The sequence below is a fragment of the Protopterus annectens genome, chromosome 13.part0 (assembly GCF_019279795.1).
Source record: "Protopterus annectens isolate FY-2018-M chromosome 13.part0, PAN1.0, whole genome shotgun sequence".
In the NCBI taxonomy this organism is placed as follows: Eukaryota; Metazoa; Chordata; order Ceratodontiformes; family Protopteridae; genus Protopterus; species Protopterus annectens.
This window is the reverse complement of record NC_056747.1, coordinates 1,366,809,910-1,366,831,325: the sequence shown is the minus strand read 5'-3', so window position 1 is coordinate 1,366,831,325 and position 21,416 is coordinate 1,366,809,910. Positions and strand designations below refer to the sequence as shown.

General features: G+C 45.9%; 1 protein-coding gene across 1 annotated transcript in view; it reads right to left on the bottom strand.

The window, feature by feature from the left end:
* The window catches only part of IGF2BP1 (insulin like growth factor 2 mRNA binding protein 1), a gene marked incomplete in the record, with an annotated part of 2,071,998 nt that overhangs the window by 369,904 nt on the left and 1,680,678 nt on the right, over positions 1 to 21,416 (bottom strand). Inside the window, 1 exon segment of the mRNA XM_044055393.1 lies at positions 18,482 to 18,498. Coding sequence (XP_043911328.1) covers positions 18,482 to 18,498 — 17 coding nt within the window.

Sequence of the window (21,416 nt, the reverse complement as noted above, 5' to 3'; positions counted from 1 at the left end):
GATAAGCATAAAATCAACAATGTCTAGTACAGGAGGGATAGCAAAAGGCCTGTGCTGGGGCAGGAGTAAGAAATCCCTAAGCCTCTTTTTAGAATCAGAGAATTCCTGACTTTCCCAACGAAAATGCTCCCTAAGAGTATGCAAGGTTTCACCAAAAGATATTCATCCAGGGGGGAAGCAGAGGGAATAGAGTCCTCAGCATCAGAATGCTCAAAAGTAGACAAGGGTAAATCCTGGTCATGAGAGGAAACGGAAATTTCAGAATCCTGGTCGGAAGTATCATAAGGAAACTCAGTCCTAGGTATCAGAGGGGGAAGGTTGGCTTCCCCTGATTAAAGTAATAAGGTATTCAGCCATTTTATCATTTGTGTTTTAGGCACAGATGCCTGACCATGCGGTCTGGGCATCAGTTTTCTAGGCATGGTTCGAGTTTTAGGCCTTGAAGATGGCGTCGGTTTAATATGCAAGTCAGTAGGCCTGAATACACCCTCAGAAGCCGGTGCCTGCACAGTGGCTCCGGACCCATCCAAGGTAGATTCATCCGCAGGTTCCACAGTTGAAGCATCTCGCAGCATACCGGACTCCGAATGGGTCTCAGTAGAGGCCTGCGAATCTGAAGTAGTGGGTATCGGGGGCTGCGAAAGCATCTCACTGAGTACCGGTGAACTGGCGAATGGCTTAGGAGAAGCGTCATCGGCAGCTTTGGACCTAGGTGGCCTGTCTCTGTCTTTATCTTTGCGTGTTTTCAGAATGTCGGTAGTCAGATGGCTTACCGAAGACATATCTGGATAACTGAACCGTGCACCAAAATATTTAGAAGCGAAAATATACAGACGATGGACAGTTCATGGTTTAAATAACGCACAAAACAGACAGCGAGGTAAATCGTGGTCAGGGCCTAGGCAAGGAATACAGTACGAATGAAAATATTTAAGAGGTATTTGCTTTCCACAAGAAATGCAATTATTAACTTTTACGGACATTGGTTTAGAGCAAGAAAAAGTTTCCCCAATGGGGTAATTAGCTTTTAGTTGAAGACTTCAGTTCTGAAACTCAAAAATTTCAGGAGTCGGCTGACCGGCACTTGAGAACTGCTGCTTCGGGCACCGCACAGCAAGAAAGACTGATGAAATGACGTTGATTGCATGTTTTATACCCTAAATACCCGATGTCATGGAGAAGAGACAGCAACCGACGCAAGACCCAAGACTTTGTTAATCAGGCCGACTGAGGGCTACAGCAAGCAGATAACCCAAATGTGATGACTGCAACAGTGAAACAAGAAGAACATCTTCAACCACCTGTTAGGAAAGACTTAAGATACTAACCAGGCAGTTAAATGCAGAGTTTGAAGATGAGGATGAAGGAACTTCCCCCCTCCCTGAACCAACAGATCTGGTACCAGAGGAAGATGCCAAGGCTAAGCCTGGGAAAGGTTGCGAAGGAAGGGATACCAATGCTGCCTGGGCCAATCTGGAGCTATCAGAATAGCCTTTGGTTTTTTGTCCCTTATCTTTAGCAGCATTCTGGGAAGAGGAGGCAGAGGAGGGAATGCATAAACTGAGAGATGTGTCCATGGTAAGGACAATGCATCTACCTTCCAAGCTTTATTGTGAAACTCCCTGGTGCAGAAGGTTGGAAGGAGATGATTGGTGTGAGGAAAAAAGATCCACTTGTGGGGTGCCCCAATGATGAGTGATGTGATGGAAAATGTCCCTGTTCAGTTGCCACTCGTGAGTGATGCAATGGAAAATGTCCCTGTTCAGTTGCCACTCGTCAGGATCTAGAACATGTCTGCTCAAATGATCCGCCAATAAGTTTAGCCTCCCTGGAAGATAGTGGGATATTAGATATAAGCCCATGGATACTGCTACGGACCACAACCTCATGCTTTTTCTGCACAAGGCTAAGAGTGAGACCCCCTCGCTTGTTTATGTACCACATATGACTGTGGTATTGTCTGTCCTGATTAGCAGAGTCCCAGGGTACAGTAGGTCCCAGAAAGCCAGCAAGGCCTGCTGCACTGCCATAAATTTTTAGGTTTATGTGCAGATGAAACTGCTGGGTGCTCCAAGTTCCCTGTATGCCCCCTGCCCTCCAGATGAGCCCCCATGCAACATCTGAGGTCGTCTGTGGTGAGATTCTGGGTGGCAGGCGGTGAGCGGAAAGGCAGATCCTTGTTCTGAGAAAAGGCTGTCACTCACCAGAGGAAAGTACAGTTGTGTACATTTAACATAAATGTACATGTTCGAGTGTATTCACTGTTGCAGTCATTACATTTGGGTCATCTGCTGGCAGGTTGCCCTCAGACAGCCTGATTAACAAAGTCTTGGATCCTGCGTCGGTTGCTCTCTCTTCTTCCATGATGTCAGGTAGTCAGGGGGGTATAAAACATGCAGACGATGTCATTACATCAGTTTTTCTTGCCCCAGATGGCAGGTGCCCCCAAAATGGGGAGCAAAAAAAATCTATATGTATATAATTTAAAACACAAAAAAATATACCTACAAACAAAAGCTAATACAGCAAAAAGGCTTTTAAGCATAGTAAAAGAAATGAGAGGTACAGTAATAGAAAAACAGGGGCTGGAGGGTGGGTAACCAGGACTGCAACAGTGAATACACTCTAACATCTACATTTATGGTAAGTGTATACAACTGTACTATGCTCCGTGTTTCACTGTTGCAGTCATCACATTTGTGTAGCCTCCCTGACATCACAGATGAACAGGTGAGAGCTGCCCTCTCCAAAGCAAAAAAGACAGCATCAATGGGACCAGACGGTGTCCCGGGCTGAGTCTTACATGAACTTCAAGAAGAACTTAACACCCACATAAAGTCACTGTTCAGTCTCAGCCTTACTACAGGATATGTACCCAAGGAATGGCGTAAAGCAACAGTGGTCCCGCTCCACAAAGGTGGTGCCACAACAGACCCCGGAAACTATCGCCCTATAAGCCTGACTAGCCTGGTCTGCAAAGCTATGGAGGGTATTATCATGGAACTCAAAGACATTGGGAACCTCCAGACACTGGATCCTACCCAATTCGGCTTTAAGGGCAGATGTTGCCTCTTGAACCTGGTTGACTTCTTTGAAACAGTTACCAGGGCCATAGATGAAGGGAAGGTAGTCCACGCAGCCTACCTGAACCTCGCAAAAGCCTTCGACACAATACCTCACTCGGGCATCATAAATAAGCTCACCAGCTTAAATATCAACCCCTATGTCACAAGATTGGTTGCAAACTGGCTCAGGGATAGAACCCACATGGTCAGAATTGCAGATGCCATGTGAGACTCTAAACCAGTTACAAGTGGCGTCCCACAAGGCTCAGTCCTGGGACCTCTCTTGTTCAGTATATATTTCTCTGAGGTACAGGCTAACATGGGAGGACTATGGCTGACCAAGTTCGCAGAAAACTGCAAATTGGGTGTCATAATCGACTCTCCGGCTGACGCAAGCATCCTCCAAAACTGTCTCAAAGAGATGGATAATTGGTGCCAGAGCCATGGCCTAAAGCTAAATGCCAAAAAATGCATAGTCATCCCCTTTGGGAAAAACAAAGTGCCCACAAATTACCACATAGGTGGTAATCCATTAAGTACAGAAGAAGTAATTAGGGATTTGGGGACCCAAGTAGATAGTAATCTCTCCTTTGACAATCACATTGCCAAAGTGGTTAGAAAGACCTTCTATATAGCCCACCTTATCACGAAAGGTTTCACAACTAGATCGAGAGGTCATTGTGCCCTCTACTCATCTGGCCCATAATTGAATACAATGCCCCATTTGGGATGTACCTTACCAAACACCTGCAGCAACTGGAAAGACCCCAAAAGTACCTCACCAAGAGAATCAAGGGACTCAAACAGATGCCCTATTCAGTTTGGCTAAAGAAACTCCAGCTCTACTCAGTTGCTTACTGCCTACTCAGAGGCGATCTGTGCCTGACGTATAAAGCCATGTCCAACCCAGAATTAATGGACATGCTCCACCTCAGGAGATCCAAATCCCTTAGAGCTACACGCTCCAGGGACTTAAACCTCAGCACAGAAATAAATAGGACATGCTGGAGGGAATCTCCCAGAGGCTCCCCTCACTCTGGAACAAAATCCCAGTCCAAGTTTGGCAGAGCCCCTCACTGACCCTCTTCAAGAGAAATCTTGACGAGTGGATGGGAGATCGTACGTTTACCCCTGGGATCTCTTCTGTGTCCCTGCTAGACAGAGGCACAGTAAACTAACCTTAAAAGGGCTATCTTCTGTGACCATCTATTCAAAGGCACAGTCTACTAATCTAAAAGGGTGGCGAAAGCCAAACACACTGGCTTATGCTTGTAAATGCCCTAGGGCATATAGCCTAGTATCAACCTATGAACCTAAGGATGGGAGAAGGAATTTAGATAGCATTAGGACTAGCTCTATAAGACCCTGCAAGGTTGCAGTGGCAAAGCCAGCTCTGGACTTAGAGAAAATTGGCAAATGGTAATGCTTGGTGAAAGTATGTACAGAACTCCAGGTAGCAGCTTCTAGGATGCCCCTTGGTAGGGACGCCTCTGAGAAAGGCTGTAGAAGTAGATGCAGCCCTGGTTGAATGGGGTCTGATCCCCTGTGGGATAGGTTTTCCATAGTGCTTATAGCAGAAATGAATGCAATGGCCTATCCATTTAGAAATAGTTTGCTTTGAAATAGCCTTCCCCTCTGCCCCTGCAGCAAATGCCAGCAGTTGTTCAGACTTCCTTTGAGGTTTAGTTCTGTCCAAGTAAAATCCAAGTTGTCTTTGCACATCTAAGGAGTGCAGTATCAGTTCCCCTTTGTTCTGTGGATTAGGAAAGAAGGTTGGCAAATGAATGGATTAAGAGCCACACTGGATACCACATTGGACATGGAGGGATTGGTTCTGAGGGACACCCTGTCCACATGAAAGATGATGAAAGGCTCCACTGCCATAAGGGCCTGTAATTCAGACACTCTTCTTGCTGAAGTGATTGACAAAAGGAAAGCTGTTTTCCAAGAAAGGAATTTTATCTCTGCACTTGCAGCTGGCTCAAAAGGAGAACGATTGAGTTTTTCCAATACAAAGTTAAGGTCCCAGGCTAGAGCTGGAGCTCTACTGGATGGTCTTAAGTTTTTGGCCCCTCTAAGGAACTGCTTGAGCAGTGGGTGAGAGAAGAGCGGTGGTTCTGTGTTGTAATGAGCTGAAATGGCTAAGGCATGAATTTTTCGGGAGGAAAAGGAAAGGCCCTTGTGAAGCATCTCAGTTAAGCATTGAAGAATCTGAGGTAAATTGGGTGCTGCTGTGGCCATCCCTTGAGTTTGGTTCCAGGCACAGAATCTTTTCCATTTTTCAGCATAAGATTTTCTAGTACTAGGCCTCCTTGCCTCTAAAATAACATTCATCACTGGTTTACTGAAGGATGGTAAAGGAGAGCTTGGGTAATTAGCCAGGCTACCAGGTTCAGGATTTGAAGCTGGGGGTACAGAATCTGGCTCTCCTGTGACAGCAGGGTAGGGGTCCGAGGCAGGTGCCATGGGGCTAGCAGTGACAGTGCGCAAGAGGGGGTACACCTGTGTTGGTGTGGCCCAGTCTGGTGCAATCAGTATCATCCTTGGTTTATCCTGTTTGATCTTTAGTAATACTTTGGAGAGGAGAGGCAGAGGAGTAAAGGCATAAACTGATAGATTTTTCCAGCTGAAGGACAGAGCATCCACTTTCCAAGCTTGTTTGTGGGGAGTCTTTGTGCAGAATTTGTCCAACTGGTAGTTCTGGGGGGAGGCAAACAGGTCTGTATCTGGGTTCCCCCATTTGTTTATCAACATGTTGAAAATCGTTGGTTCCAGTTTCCACTCATGTGGGTCCATGAGATTTCTGCTTAGTTCATCTGCCATTGTATTTAATTTTCCTGGCAGGAATTGAGCCTGTAAATGCACTTGGTAGCTCAAGGCTGTGTTCCACAGAGCCACGGCTAGTCTGCAGAGGGGGTAAGAATGGGTACCCCCCTGCTTGTTTACGTACCATATAACAGTGGTGTTGTCCCGTCTACCATTAATTGTTCTAGAAGAATGTGGTCCTTGAAGGCTGTCAGAGCATTCTGTACAGCTAACATTTCTTTTTGATTGATATTCAGGTGCATTTGATTTGGGTTCCATTTGTCCTGAATGCACTTCCCTGCCAGGTGAGCCCCCACGCATAGTCGGATGAGTCTGTTAGGGTTTGGGTGGCAGGGGGTAGAGTGAATGGTAGTCCCTTGTTTTGGTGGCAGGCCTCTGCCCACCAAAGGAATTCTAACCGTAGGCAAGGTATGATAGGAATCATTGCTTCTAGATCATGAGAATGTTGACACCATAGGCTTTTTAGACACCACTGTAGTTTCGTCATATGCAGTCTTGCATATGGAATTAGTAGAATGCAGGAGGCCGTGAACCCAAAGGCTTGCAGTATTTGCCTTGTAGACAGCAGGGTTTTTGTAGCCACTAGTTTGAGGTAAGTTGTCAAATGAATTTGTTTCTCTGACGCGAGGAAAGCCATCTGGGAAGTTGTGTTCAAGCTTGCTCCCAGGAATATAATTTGTTGACAGGGTACCAGATGTGATTTATTTTCGTTTATGGTGTACCCCAGACAAGTTGGCACCTTTTGTACAAATGCCAGACGGTTCAAACGTATGTCCTGGCTTTCTGCCTGAACTAGACAATTGTCCAGGTATGGGTATATTTGAATATTTCTTTGCCTGCAAAATGCAATCACTGGAGCTAGGCACTTTGGCTTATCTACTGTGCCCAGGGTATTCACAAAGGGCACTGCAAATAAATGATAGTGTGTGTAGCCTGCTTTGAAGCATAGGTATCTTCTTCAAGATTCCCTGATTGGGATGTGCAGGTAGGCTTCCTTTAAATCCAGTGTTGCCAACCAGGCATCTTTGCCTAGCATAAGAAGCAACTGGTGAAGAGTTAGCATCTTAAGATAGAAAGGTCCAGGATAGGACGCTAAGAGTTGTCTTTTCTGGGTACCAGGAAAAGTCTTGAGTAGATACCTTATCCCTTTTCCTCTTCTGGTACAGTTTGAATAGCCTTTATGCTTGAGATACTTGCTTTTGAGCCTCTGCCCACTGATTTGGGGGTAGATCTGGCCAACCGTTTGGGGTTGTTAGTGTGTGGAAGTGAAATCTGTATCCTTGGGAAACTATATTTAAAACCCATTTGTCCTGGGTAGAGTTCCCAGTTTTTTGCCTGCAGAGCAATCTTTCCCCCCTAAAGGAGCAGTCAGTTGAGAAGTTCTTGAAAGTTTTAAAGTTAAGTCACTGATACAGTTTGCCATAGAGGGCGTCTTCCTACTCCCTGATTTGGAAGTGGGAGCCCCCCACTACTTATTCCTGTGCGTAACCTGGGAATGAAGCCTGGGTGTTCTGCTCGTTCTGGGTTTGGACTGAGAAGGCCTGGAAGGGGCAGGAACGGACCACTTCTTAGTAGGCCAATGCCTACTAAATCTTGGAGGCTGTACTTGTAGGAAATCTAACAGTTTGCATAGATTTAGCTTTTTCCTCCATCTTTTTAAGAACTACTTCTGCTTTGCTGACAAACAGGTGGTCCAGATTTAAGGGAGCATCCAGCAATTTAGCTTTAACATAACCTGGCAAGGACTGCTCCTTAAGCCAAGCATGCCTTCTAAGTACAGACCCGGTGGCAGCAGCCCTGCAAGATGCCTCTAGTGAATCAAAACCACAATATAAGGTATGTTTTCCAACTTGTTCAGCAGAATGCACTAAATCCCGTAAATCCTTATTTTCAGCACAGTCAGGAATCATCATTTTCTGTTTAAGCAATCCAATAATATGCTGCTGATGCTTTTAACATATGAAACTGGCAATTTAAGGCCCTAATGGCCAAGATTGCAGAAGTGTATACCTTCTTACCCATCTATCCAGGACCCTGGAGTCTCTATCAGAGGGGCTAGGATTTTTGGCAGTAGTCGCCTTAATGCCCTTGGGTCCCTGTGAAATGGTCTCAGGATCCGCAGTAGGGTTTTTAAAAAGGAACTTGTGAGAGTCAGGAACCCTGTAATATCTATCACGTTTTCTGGCAGGAGGAGGTAGGGAGTCAGGGGCCAAGCTAGATTCCGAAAAGGCATCATCAACAATGTCTAGTACAGGAGGGATAGTAAAGGAGTAATCCTGGCTTTCCCAACGAAAATGCTCCATAAGAGTATGCAAGGTTTCACCAAAAGAGAAATCCTCAGGGGTGGGGGAAGCAGAGGGAATAGAGTCCTCTGCATCAGAATCCTCATAAGTAGACAATAAATCAATCCTGTTCATCAGAGGAAACAAATTTCAGAAACCTGGTCAGAAGTATCATAAGCAAATTCAGTCCTAGGTCTCAGAAGGGGAAAGTTGGCTTCCCCTTATTAAAGTAATTCTTATCATTTGTTTTTTAGGCATAGAGGCCTGACCATGTGGTCTGGGCATCGGTTTTCTATACATGGTTCGAGATTTAGGCCTTGAAGATGATGGCATCAGTTTAATATGCAAGTCAGTAGGCCTCAATACACTCTCAGAAGCCCGTGCGCCTGCACAGCGGCTCCAGACGAATCCAAGGTAGAGACATCCACAGGTTCCACAGTTGAAGCATCTCACGGCATACTGACTCCAAATGCGTCTCAGTAGAGGCCTGCGAATCTGAAGTAGTGGATATCAGGGGCTGCGAAAGTGCATCACCGAGTACAGGGCGAACTGGCGACTGGCTTAGGAGAAGCGTCGTCGGCAGCTTTGGACCTACGCGGCCTGTCTTTATCTTTGCGTTTTTTTTGGAATGTCGGTAGTCTGATAGCTAACTGTAGACATATCTGGATAACTGAACACAGTACCAAAATATTTAGAAGCGTAAATATACTGACGGATAGTTCATTGCTTAAATAAGGCACAAAACTGACAGTGAGGTACGTCTTGGTCAGGGCTAGGCAAGGAATACAGTACAAATGAAAATCTTTATGAGGTATTTGCTTTCCACAAGAAATACAATTATTGACTTTTACTGACATAGGTTAGAGCAAGAAAAGGTTTCCCCAACAGGGTACTTGGCTTTAGTTGAAGACTTTGGTTCTGAAACTTGAAAACGAAAATTTCAGGATTTGGCCGACCGGCACTTACGAACTGCTTCTGCTTCGGGCACCGCATGGCAAGAAAAACTGATGTAATGGTGTCGGCTGCATACTTTACACCAGACTACCTGACGTCATGGAAGACGAGACAGCAACAGACCCAAGACTTTGATAATCAGGCCGACTGAGGGCTACTGCAAGCAGATAACCCAAATGTGATGACTGCAACAGTGAAACACGAAGATCATCATCAATGGCCGGAGCCTTACTCCAATGTTGTCGGTCCTTGGGAGGAGTGATGATCTTGTCCAGTTTCTTAATAATCTGTTCCACCATTGGGCATCTTCCCACCTGCCTAGATAACAGTCAAGAAGGGCGTCCAGAGGGGGGACCAACCAGGATGTGGATGATCTCACCATGAAAGACCCCAAAAATACAGTCTCCTCCAGAGATGGGGCTTTGCAGTCCATCCCCGATGCTGGCAAAGTAGCTCCAAAAATCACCAAAAAAGGAATCATCACTAGAGGGATTAAGGGAATCCCACTTCCTCGAAGTCGGTATCCTCAGTGAGGGAATCTTCAGGAGAATAGAGGTGTGCTGCCTCTTGCACCACCTCTTGCCCAACACTTCCTACCCTGGGGAATCCACAGAAGAAACAGAACTGGTAGGGGACACTGAAGGTTGGACAGACTGGAAACCATCAGGGGAGGGCTGTTCTGGAGCAAACTTTATAGTGCCCACAAATGCAGATGTCCAACATGGAGGGATACCAGTTGCAGCTGACCACTCTTCCTCATCCTGATGGGAGAATATCCTCTGTATGTCAAAGGCAAACACTGAAGCTGGCCACCTGGAGCACCCAGACCTAGAATCTAAAGATCCCACAGACACACTGGACTTCAGTGCTGTTCCTACCGGCCCAGATGCCAATAGCAGAGGCACAGAGTGGAAGGGATGATCCTAAGATTGGAATCAAACACATCCTGGAAACCCCTGTCTCAATATGTTAGCTTTCAGTTCACCTGGCAATGATGCTGCCAGGGTCAAGGAAACCAAGGCTGGGGGGGAGAAGCTGAAACTACCCAAGCCACTGTATCTGACTCAAGAGGAGAAAAGGCAGCTGGCTCCAATAAACTCAGAACTATAGGGCCAGAAGGAGGAAACCAACTTAATAAGAGCTGAAGCCTCAGGTCAAGGACCCAAAGCCAAAGGGATCAGTCCTAACTGTATCTGGGTCTGTAAAAAGAACCACATTAGTGGGTCTCTAACTCCCGACTGAACAAGAAGACTAAGTCAACAAAGCCACTGATAGAGGCTTGGAGCCTCGCCTGCTGAAAGACTGCTCAGATAACTAAATCCAGACTGGAGAAGCTCAGATCTGGGGAGATGGGGACAACTCCAGCAAGAACTTTCATGGAGTACAAGGGAGGAAATAAGGAAAAAGTTCTGCCTGAGGGAGCTCCCTTTGACAAGGGGAGACTTGGGAGACTGAGCCTTACCTGCAGTCAGCAACAAAGGCAATCTGGTCCAAGAAGTTGGAGCTGATGAGAGAATCTCTAAACTGCCAGGGTAGCTGCGAGTTTCAAGACTTTCTGATACAGCAAACCACAAGAGGTAGGAGACCATTTTTTTCAGTTCCCTTAAAAGGTCTGGGGGTCTTTAGATCCCTCCTTATAATCCCCAGTCACCCATATCACTCTTGCTGGAAGAAAAGTCACCACCAGCCAGCAACAGTCTTTTTAGGACCAACTTGCCCCTTCTCTCATTAACAGTGCAAGTGCCAAAACCCTTGCAAATAGCACATGGTGACTTGAGGTGAGCAGCCCCAAGACAATATACACATCTATCATGGGCATCTTGAGAAAGGGAGCTTGTGATCGCAAACTATACACTTCTTAAAACCCTTCTCCATACTGCTAGCCAAAGAACCCCAACACCCAGGACACAGCAAACGCACACTAAAAACACTGATCACACTTGATGGGAAGAGCCTGAAAACAAAACCAGCACACCTAACAACCTACACTACCTACAAGAAAATCTAAACCAACACCTAGAAAAATACAAACACTAGGGTAGAGGACAAGGGAACAAGCCAAATTACATGCAAAAAGTGCACAAAATACTCCACACTGCTCTCCAGGAATGGCAGGTTCATAGGTTCATACTAGGCTATCTGCCCTAGGGCATTTATAAGCCTAGCCAGAGTGTGTGTGGCTTTCACCACCCCTTAGGATGAGAATACTATACCCATTAGTTTGCTGTGCCTCTGTCCAGCAGAGAGACAGAGATGATTCCTGGGGTAAACCTACGATCTCCCATCCACTCGTCAAGATTTCTCTTGAACAGAGTCAGTGAGGGGCTCTGCCTCACATGGTCTGGGATTCTGTTCCATAGTGTAGGGAGTCTCTGGGTGATGAATCTGTCCCTCCAGCACGTCCTATTTTTATCCGTGTTGAGGTTTAAGTCTGTTGCTCTCGTGGCTCTGGTGGATTTGGATTTTTTGAGGTGGAGCATGTCCATTAATTCCGGGTTGGACATGGCCTTGTATGTCAGGCACAGATCACCTCTGAGCAGACGGTATGCGACTGAATAGAGCTGGAGTTTCTTCAGTCGGGCATCATATGACATATGTTTGAGCCCCTTTATCCTTTTGGTGAGGAACTTTTGGGGTCTTTCCAACTGCTGCAGGTGTCAGGTAAGGTACATTCCGAATGGGGCGTTGTACTCAATCATTGGTCTGATAAGTGAAGACTACAGGGGTACAATGACCTCTCCTGATCTGGATGTGAATCCCTTCATGATCAGGTGGGCAATGTAGAAGGTCTTCCTAACCACTTTGGCAATGTGAGTGTCAAGAGAGAGGTTACTGTCAACTTGGGTCCCCAGGTCCCTGATAACTTCTTCCGTGTTTAATGGATTACCACCTATGTGGTAATTAGGGGTTACCTTGTTTTTCCCAAAGGGTATGACTATACATTTTTTGGCATTTAGCTTAAGGCCATGGCTCTGGCACCAGTTATCCATTTCTATGAGACCTCTCTGGAGGATGTCTGTGTCTGATGGAGTGTCAATTATGGTGCCCAGTTTGCAGTCATCTGCAAATTTTGTCAGCCACAATCCTCCTATGTTTGCCTACACTTCAGAAAAATAAATGCCGAACAAGAGGGGGCCCAGGACTGAGCCCTGTAGGACACCGCTCGTGACCGGCTTAGAGTCTGACATGGCACCAGCAACTCTAACCCTGTGTGTTCTGTCCTTGAGCCAGTTTGCAACCCATCTTGTGACATATGGGTTTACATCTAAGCTGGTGAGCTTTTCTATGATGCCCGAGTGGGGTATTGTGTCGAACGCTTTTGCTAGGTCAAGGTAGGCTGTGTGAACTGCCTTACCCTCATCAATGGCCTTAGTGACTGTTTCGAAAAAGTCGACCAAGTTCAAGAGGCAGGATCTGCCCTTGACAAAGCCATATTGTGTCTGTAGGTCCCCAATGTCTTTATTTATGAGTTCCATTATGATCCTCTCCATAGCTTTGCAGACAAGGCTCGTCAAGCTTATGGGGCGATAATTTCCAGGGTCCGTAGACGCACCGCCTTTGTGGAGTTGGACCACAGTTGCCGTACGCCATTCTTTGGGTACATATCCTGTAGTAAGGCTAAGATTAAACAGCAGCCTTATGTGTGGGATTAGTTCCTCATTGAGTTTGTGTAGCACACAGCCGGGGACACCGTCCGGTCCCATTGATGCTGTGTTTTTTTGCTTTAGAGAGAGCAGCTCTCACCTGGGCATCTGAGATGTTTGGGAGACTAGACTCTGGTGGGATAGATATTTCTCCTTTTGGGGGGAGGGAGGGGAGAAATTTGCACTGAACCTGTCTGCCAGTATGTTGGCAATGTCTGTGGGTTCAGTGATTTTTTTTATCATTTTGGACTAATTCTGAGCATATCTGGGAGTTTCCACCCAGGTTTCTAACATAGCTAAAGAAGGCCTTATGATTGTCTTTTGTGTCATTAGCGATTTTTCTCTCAAAGTTGGCCTTGGATGATTCGAGTTTGTTTATGGCTGGGGTCCACCAGACCGGGCGCCTGCCTTTGGTGGAAAGGGTCTTGATTTTATTAGGGATTGCTTGATCCATATATTCCTGGAGGTGCTCGTAGAAGGCATTTGTAAGGGTTTCAGCAGCGTGGGTTGTGGTTTCCACTGGCTCGGGGGCCTTGAAGGATACCACTCCAGTCTTAAGAAGTGTGAAGTTTGCTTTTGAGAAGTTTTTCACTGTGGTCTTTTTTGCTGGGGGTGGGGGCGGGATGTGGATCTCCAATGAGATTAATTTATGGTCTGATCTCACCAACGAGGGATATACTTCCGGTGTGGAGCATTTTGTCCCCATGTTTGTGATGATCAGGTCTAGTATATTTTCTCCTCTTGTGGGAATGGTGACTAGTTGTTCCATAGCATTTGAGTTTATGAACTCCAGGAACCTTTGGGCTAGGGGCTAGGCAGCATATGAAATCTGGGATAATCTTGTTTCAGTTGAGCATTATGGGTAGAGCAAGCAGAACTCATTGGGCTGAAGTCTTTTGTATATGGTCAGTCTCAGACCAGAGTTGAATCAGATAACTCACATGTTGAATCCAGATGGAAGAGACTTCAGACTTTACCATAATTGCAAATGTCAATTAGATCACTGCTGCAGTAGAGAGTCGTGTGAATGCTTGCCTGCAGGAATCTACTGTCAACTCAAATATCACAGTATTTCACCATCCTTCCTGCGAGCGCATACTTGACCCTAGCTGATGTCAGGGGTATAAAGGTTTCTAAGTTTCAGTCCTCTGGTCCCTGGGCAAGAAAGACCTTTAAAGACCCATCTGTCCTGCAAGCTCACATCAGCAAGTCTATCCTAGAGAGAGAAACAAGGGGTAGCAGGTGAAGAGTGGCATGGAGAAAATGCTCCAGAAGGCATAAGGAAAAGGATGAGAAGCTAGAAGGAGGGTACCGCAACAGTGATGTAATTAAACATTCAGAATTAAAATAAGCTACTGACACAACTGTGCTATGTTCTTTCATAGTCACTACTACAACACTAAGTCTTGGAAACATTTTCAAAGCTAGTTTTGAATGGGTGGTTGTGGTTGGTCAGTCGAGAGCTGTCGAAACAATGCCTGAATAGTGGAGGCAAATCCAGACCTGGCTCTAGAAGTAGAACCAATGTTGCAATGCTCTGTCAAAGTGTGAACCAAGGCCCTAGTAACTGCTTCCACAACATAAAGAGCAGACTCCCCCTTAAAAATGCTATAGTGGTTTCTTTCCCGACAGAATGAGTGCCAATGGGTAAAGAGGTAGTTTACCATGATGGCAGGAGCAAAAGATAAAGCAACTGGCAATCATTTGGATATGGTTAGTTTACTCTCAGGCTTCCCTTCTTTGCCCTCTGCTGAGAAAACCAGCAGCTGCTCTGCCTGCTAAGAAATGCGAGTCATTTCAAGTAGAATTTCAGTTGTCTAGGAATACCTAAGGAATGGAGGATCCTTTCTCCTTGTTCTGAGGGTTCAGAAAGAAGACTGGAAGGTGAAAGGCCTAGACTGAGGGCAAACTCTGACTTAACCTTGTGCAAGGAGGGGACTCATCCTCAGATTGTCTTTATGGAAAATCAAGAAAAGGCTCCTTGCAGTCCAGAAATGTGTCTAACTGAAGTCATGGTTAGGAGAAGCGTGGCATTCCAAGTGAGCATTTTTATAGGTGAAGACACTGCTGCTCACAGAGTGTGTGTGTGGCGGGGGGGGGGCCACAAGCTGATCTTCCTGTAGGATAAGGTTAAGATCCTGGGTAGGGATGGGGTGTTTCTGGGGGGTCTGAATTGCAATAACAATTTCAGAAACTATTTCTTAGGAGGATGCAAGTAGGTGGGGGAGGAGGAACATGGGCAGGCATGCAGAGATGGACATATACTTTGATGGAAGAATGACAAACCTTCCTTGTATAGTGAGAATAATACTTCAGGACTTGTACTAAATACAATGATTTAGGGAAGGAACCCTTTTGACTGGCACCAAATATAAAACTTTTTCTACTAAGCAAGCTAGGGATTCTTGCTATTTGGTTTTCTGACTTCTCTCAGAACAGAGAACACATCCTCGGAGAACAAATACCTAGTAAGGATAAAGTACTAATCACCCAACTTGTGAGGTTTAAAGTTTTGAGATTTTGGTGAGCAACTAACCCTTTGATCCAGGAAAGTCCACACACAGGAAGGGTTTGATCCCTCTCTGCTGTGGGAGGACATGAGGAAGAAAGATTAGTTGTGTAAAATCTTACCATAACCATAGATGTCCTTATTTTCCATGTTGCAGTATTCTCACTTGTGGGATCCTCCACCTTAGACAACCTGAACATCCAGCTCATCTACCAAAGATTAAACCTGGTTGCTATCTGGTGGGTGGGACGTCACACTCAGGGCCATAAACTGTGGGCTATAAATGTAACGTCCGCATGCACATACCTCATAAGTTACTGTCCAGTCAGACAATATTCTAAAGATAAAGAAAGGATGCCATCCAGACAGGGAAAAGGCCCTCAAGGGGGATAGCAAGGAGGGAAGGAATACTGCAACATGGAAGAGAAGGACACCTATGGTTATAGTAATATTTCACAAAACTAATCTATGCCCTCCTATTCGCATGTTCATAGGTAGGTACTAGGCTACTGGCCCTATGGCCTATATAAGCCTAGCCAAAAAATGTACCCTGGCTTTCGCCACCCAAGAAAATTATTTTCCTGTGCCCCTGTCGAGCAGAGCCACAGAAGTGATCCCTGGGGTGAATTTCTCATTTCCCATCCAATCAAGATTTTTCTTGAAGAGTGCTAATGAGGAGCTGTGTTTGACGGAGATAAGTAGTCTGTTCCAGAGTATGGGAAGTCTCTGGGACAGGAATCTATCCCTCTAGCATTTTCTGTTTATTGTGGTGACAAGGTTTACGTCCCTAGAGCGTGCAGCTCGGATGGATTGGGATTTCTTTAAGTGGAGCCTGTCCAACAGCTCTGGGTTTGACATAGCTTTGTATGTTAGGCAGAGATCGCCCCTGAGTAGGCGATATGCGATGGAGTAAAGCTGTAGTTTTTTGAGACGGTCTGCGTAGGGCATCTGTTTGAGGCCAGTAATCCTCTTTGTGAGGTATTTCTGTGGTCTTTCCAATTGTTGTAGATGTCTCGTGAGGTACATATCAAAAGGGGCATTGTACTCTATATAATGGGTCTAATGAGTGATGAGTAGAGGGGAACAAGGACCTCTTTTTTTTCTGGATGAGAATCCTTTTGTGATGAGATGAGCCATGTAGAAGGATTTCCTGACCACTGTGGCGATGTGATTATCAAAGGAGAGACTACTGTCCACCTGTGTCCCAAGGTCTCATCACATTTTCGGCATTAAGTAGACTACCAGCTATGTGGTAGTTAATGGGTACAGAGTTTTTACCAAAGGGGATGACAATACACTTTTTGGCATTGAGCTTCAGGCCATGGCTTTGACACAGGTATCTGTCTCAGTGAGGGCCTTTTGTAGTTTGTCCACATCATTAGGAGTTTTGATTATGGCTCCTAGTTTGCAGTCATCTGCAAACTTTGTTAGCCTGCACCTCAGAGAAGTAGATAAACAGGAGAGGACCCAGGACTGAACCCTGTGGTACTCCACTTGTCACTGGTCTGAAGTCGGACTTGGAATCCGCTACTTTCACAGTCGGGGCTCTGTCCGTGAGCCAGTTGGCAACCCATCTTGTGACATAGGGACTTAAACCTAGTTTAGTGAGCTTATCTATAATTCCAGAGTGGGGGATGGCATTGAAAGCCTTGGCGAGATCTAGATAAGCTGTGTGAACCATTTTACCCTCATCTATGACTTTGGTGACTGCTTCAAAGAAGTCAATCAGGTTTAGGAGGCATGATCTGCCTTTTACAAATCCAAACTGGGTAGGGTCCAGAGTTTGGAGATTACCAATGTCTTTGTTGATTAGTTCCATGGCCTTGCAGACCAGGCTAATGGGGAGGTAGTTGCCGGGGTCCGTCGTGGCTCCACCTTTGTGAAGTGGGATAACCGTCGCGGTGCACCATTCAGTGGGTACAAAGCCTGAGGTGAGGCTATGATTGAACATGGTACTTATATAGGGTGCCAGTTCATTCTGTAGTTTGTGTAGAACGCAGCCTGGGATATTGTCAGGTCCCCATGGATGCTGTGTTCTTGGCTTTGGTGAGTGTTTTTTTACCTGTGCATCCGTGATTATAGGAACTTTGCATTCTTCCGGTATAGAGATGGGCCCTCTAGGGGGTGAGAGGGGGGTAAAGTTAGCACTGAACCTATCTGCTAGGATGTTGGCAATATCAGTTGGTTCTGCATATTTAGCACCATTGTGCTGTAACTCAGAGCAGATCTGAGTGTTCCCATTGAGATTCTTGACCTAGCTACAGAATGCTTTGTGGTTGTCTTTAGAGTCGGTGGCAATTTTGTTTTCGTAACTAGCTTTGGAGGATTTTATGAGGATCTCAGCTTCTTACTGAGGTTGACCAGGGAGTTCCTCCAGTCATGGGATTTTACTCTTTTTTGCAACAGTTTCTTCTGTTGTAGAGTTTGTTTATGGCAGAGGACCACCAGATTGGCTTCCTTTTTTGGAGGATAACATCTCGGTTCTATTAGGGATAGCATGATCTATGCACTTGTGTAAGTGCTTATAAAGTGCATTTGTGTAGGACTCAGCAGTCATACCTCTATTGTCCATCTGCATGGGCGTCGTGAAGTTTGACACTTCTGTCTTAAGAAGTGTGAAATTGGCTTTGGAGAAGTTTTTTACAATTGTTTCCTAATTGGGGGTGGGGGTGGGAAGTGGATGTCTAGGCTGATTAGCTTGTGGTCGGATCTGACCAACGAGGAATTGACCTCTGGTGTGGAACACCGGTTTCCCATGTTTGTAATGACCAGGTCTAGGATATTGCTGCCCCTGGTGGGGGGTGTGAATAAGTTGATCCAAAGTGTTGGAATATATGAATTCTAGAAAACGCTGAGCAAGAGAGATGGTACATGAGAAGTTTTCCCAGTTAATGGTGGGGTAGTTGAAATCGCCCATTATTAGGCTATTGGGTTGTACCCTAATACTTTCCAGTGTATCAAGAAATGAGGAGTGGGAATCCTGGGGTATGGTGGGGGGGGGGGGTCTGTAGCAAGCTACAATTTGGATTGCGGTCTTGCCCAGAGAGTTAGTTGCACTTGGATAATCTCAGATGCATTATGCTGTGCAACTAGCCTGGTGGTGTGGACATCCTTAATGAATATGGACACACCTCTGCCTTTAGTGCTTCGTTCTGGGTTAGGTGGCCGAAAGGTGTGGTATGAACTGTAGCCTGGTAATGCAGGGGTGCTCTCTGGAGCTTTGAACCAGGTCTCTGTCACTGCACAGATGTCAATGTTCTCCATTTTAAGGAGTCCCTCGAGTGAGTGCATTTTGAGGGTTAGACTTCTAGCATAGAGTAGCATTACCCTCAGATTTTGCTTGCTTGTACCTGTTACGGTGGTGACTTTGTCATTTGAACTTTGCCTAAAAAAAAAGGCACTATAGGGGTGGCAAGAGCCTTAGCCAGTATCTGGAATCCTAAGGGTGACAGGTGCAGGCCATCTCTGGCAAAGCATCTTGGTCTGTCGATCATGTCGTCCCAGGCAGACAAACCCTGGATCCCCTTAGAATGACACCAGAAGCTTAGCCAACTGTTGAAGTCAATCATTTTGTCTTTGTACTGTGGTATCATTCTGGGTGATGGCAGGATGCTACTCAGGGTTAGGGTCATACCTGCCTGTGACACAAGATAGGACAGCTCCTCCATGTCTCTCCATGTAGTCCAGGGAGGTACGTCTCAGGTCATTCACCCCAACATGGACAATGACAGTGTCATTTGTACTTATTGTGGAGTGATCTGAGTGCATGCATTATGTGGCGGGATCCTGGCACCTGACAGGCAGCTGACAGTAACTTTCTCCTTGTTTAGTCTAGTGAATGGAACATCAGTGTGCCTGACTATAGAGTCACCTATGACTAGAGTGTTGGGTACGTTGTTATGCCTTATGGGCTGTGGTTGAGTGGCACAATGAGTTTGTGGGCTATGTGTTATTTGGGTTGTGTTGGGGGGTGGAGTTTGCTTGCTTTTATGCTTTGGATGTCCCTGATGCTTGGGCAGGTTTTTATTGAGAGCCTCCGTGAATGTAGGTGTGTGTTTTGTGTTTCTGTGTGTGTTTTGGTGGTGTAGGTTTTGAGGGACTATATGAGGAGTGTGGTGTGGTGCAAGTGTTTACCTTCTCCTCTTGACTGTCTAGTCCAGTCTTTGGTGAAGAGAGCTTTGCTTCCAGTTTGGCTATACAAGTGCATCTCTCACAGGTTGTAGTATTGGGTGGTAGGAGAAGGTTGTCTGTGTACATGAGGCAATTGCTGCATTTCCCCAAGATGCCCAGATTCATCAGGTAGACAGAAGAAATCACTATTCTCACATGTGGGAGAGTACCACAGCTCATATAGAGAAAGGGGTGGTGGAAGAGGTCTCCAGGAATCCATGGAGGATTGCTCTTGCAAATCCTTCCCTGCCTCTATAGATGTTATCCAATTTACAGTGCTTGTTGAAGGTGTTATAGAGGACCATGTGGCTGCCTCTAGGATAGTGGCTATATCCATGCCTTTGAGAAACACGCCTGAGGAAGCCACTGCTCTAATGGAATGGGCTTTGACTGTGTGTGGTAGCTCTTTACCATGGTAGGAGTAACAGAATGATATTGTTTTACAAATCCAGGAAGATAGTGTTTTGATGCAGCTTTCCCCAGGGCCCTGGGGTGATATGAAACAAGAGTTGGTTGGACTTTCTAATGTCCTTGGTCTTATCCAGATAACACCTCAGTTGCCTGTGAACATCCAGAGAATGGAGCATTCTCTCACTGTCATTCTGTGGCGAAGGGAAGAAGGTGGGTAAATGGATAGATTGGTTAAGGGATATTTTGTTGACCACTTTGAGCATGGAGGAGGGGTTAGTACAAAGAGGAACCCTGTCCCTGTGTAAAATAGTGTAGAGTGGAGTAGCCATGAGTCCTTGCAGCTCAGAGACTCTTCTAGTTGAAGTAAGGGCTACTAGCAATATGGTCTTCCAGGTGCATATTTGTAAAGTGGCAGAAGCTGCAGGCTCAAGGGGGGCAGTGGTAAGTTTCTCTAAAACACAGTTCAGGTCCCAAGTAGGAGGGATAGGCTTCCTTGGTGGTCTGATGTGAAGAACCCCTTTAAGAAAAATTTCACCTCCAATCTAGATAATAGGGGGTGGAGCCACAGATAAGCAGGCTGATATGGCTGACAAATGGACTTTCACTGAAGAGTATGAAAGTTCTGGTTTTAGGAGCTCACACAAATAGGCTAGAACTAGAGGTACATCTGCCTGGAAGGGGTCTAGTTGCCTTTGAAGACACCAGCTGGAGAACTTTTTCACTTTGATAAATAGGATCTCCTGCAGGACAGATAGCATGTCCTCTGAGTAAAGATGTCAAAGGGATCAGAAGTTTAATCACCTACAGGGTAAGGCTGAGGGTTTGCAGATGAGGATGGATGAAAGATCCCTTCTGTTGTGTGAGAAGGTCCATCTTGTGAGGCAACTTGTGGTGATTGCCCTTGGCAAGAGATAGAATAAGGGGAAACCAATACTGCCTTGGCCAATAGGGGGTCACCAGCAAGATTTTTTGTTTGTCATGCTAAATCTTCAGCAGGAACTTCTGGACGAGAGGGAAGGCATATAGGAACCGCCCCTTCCAGGAAATTGAAAAGGCATCCACTTTCCATGCTAGTGGTGAGGGGAGCCTGGAGCAGAACAGCCATAGTTGTCTGTTCTGAAGGAAGGCAAACAGATTTGTGGAGTGCCCCACTGGTGGACAATGTCTAAGAAGACATCCCTGTGTAACATCCATTCATGATTTAGAGGCAAAGATCTGCTGAGGACATATGCCTGATGGTTGTCCTGTGATGGGATGTATACTGCCTGCTATGTTGCATTGTACTGAGTGGCCAATTCCCAAGTTTGTATTGCCAGCCTGCAAAGTAAATAGGATCTGGTCCCACCGCTTGTTGATGTACCACATCACTTGTGGTGTTATCTGTGAAAACTTGTAGGGGACCAGGTTGTATGAGCAAGAAAAAGGTCTTTAAGGCTAGGAGGAGAGTAGTCATTTTCCTCACAGTGATGTGTTTTTTTTTTGGAGGGAGGCCTCTCATTGAGCCTGTACTTTGAGTTCATTCATGGTGGACCTCCATCCCAGATCGGAGGTATCT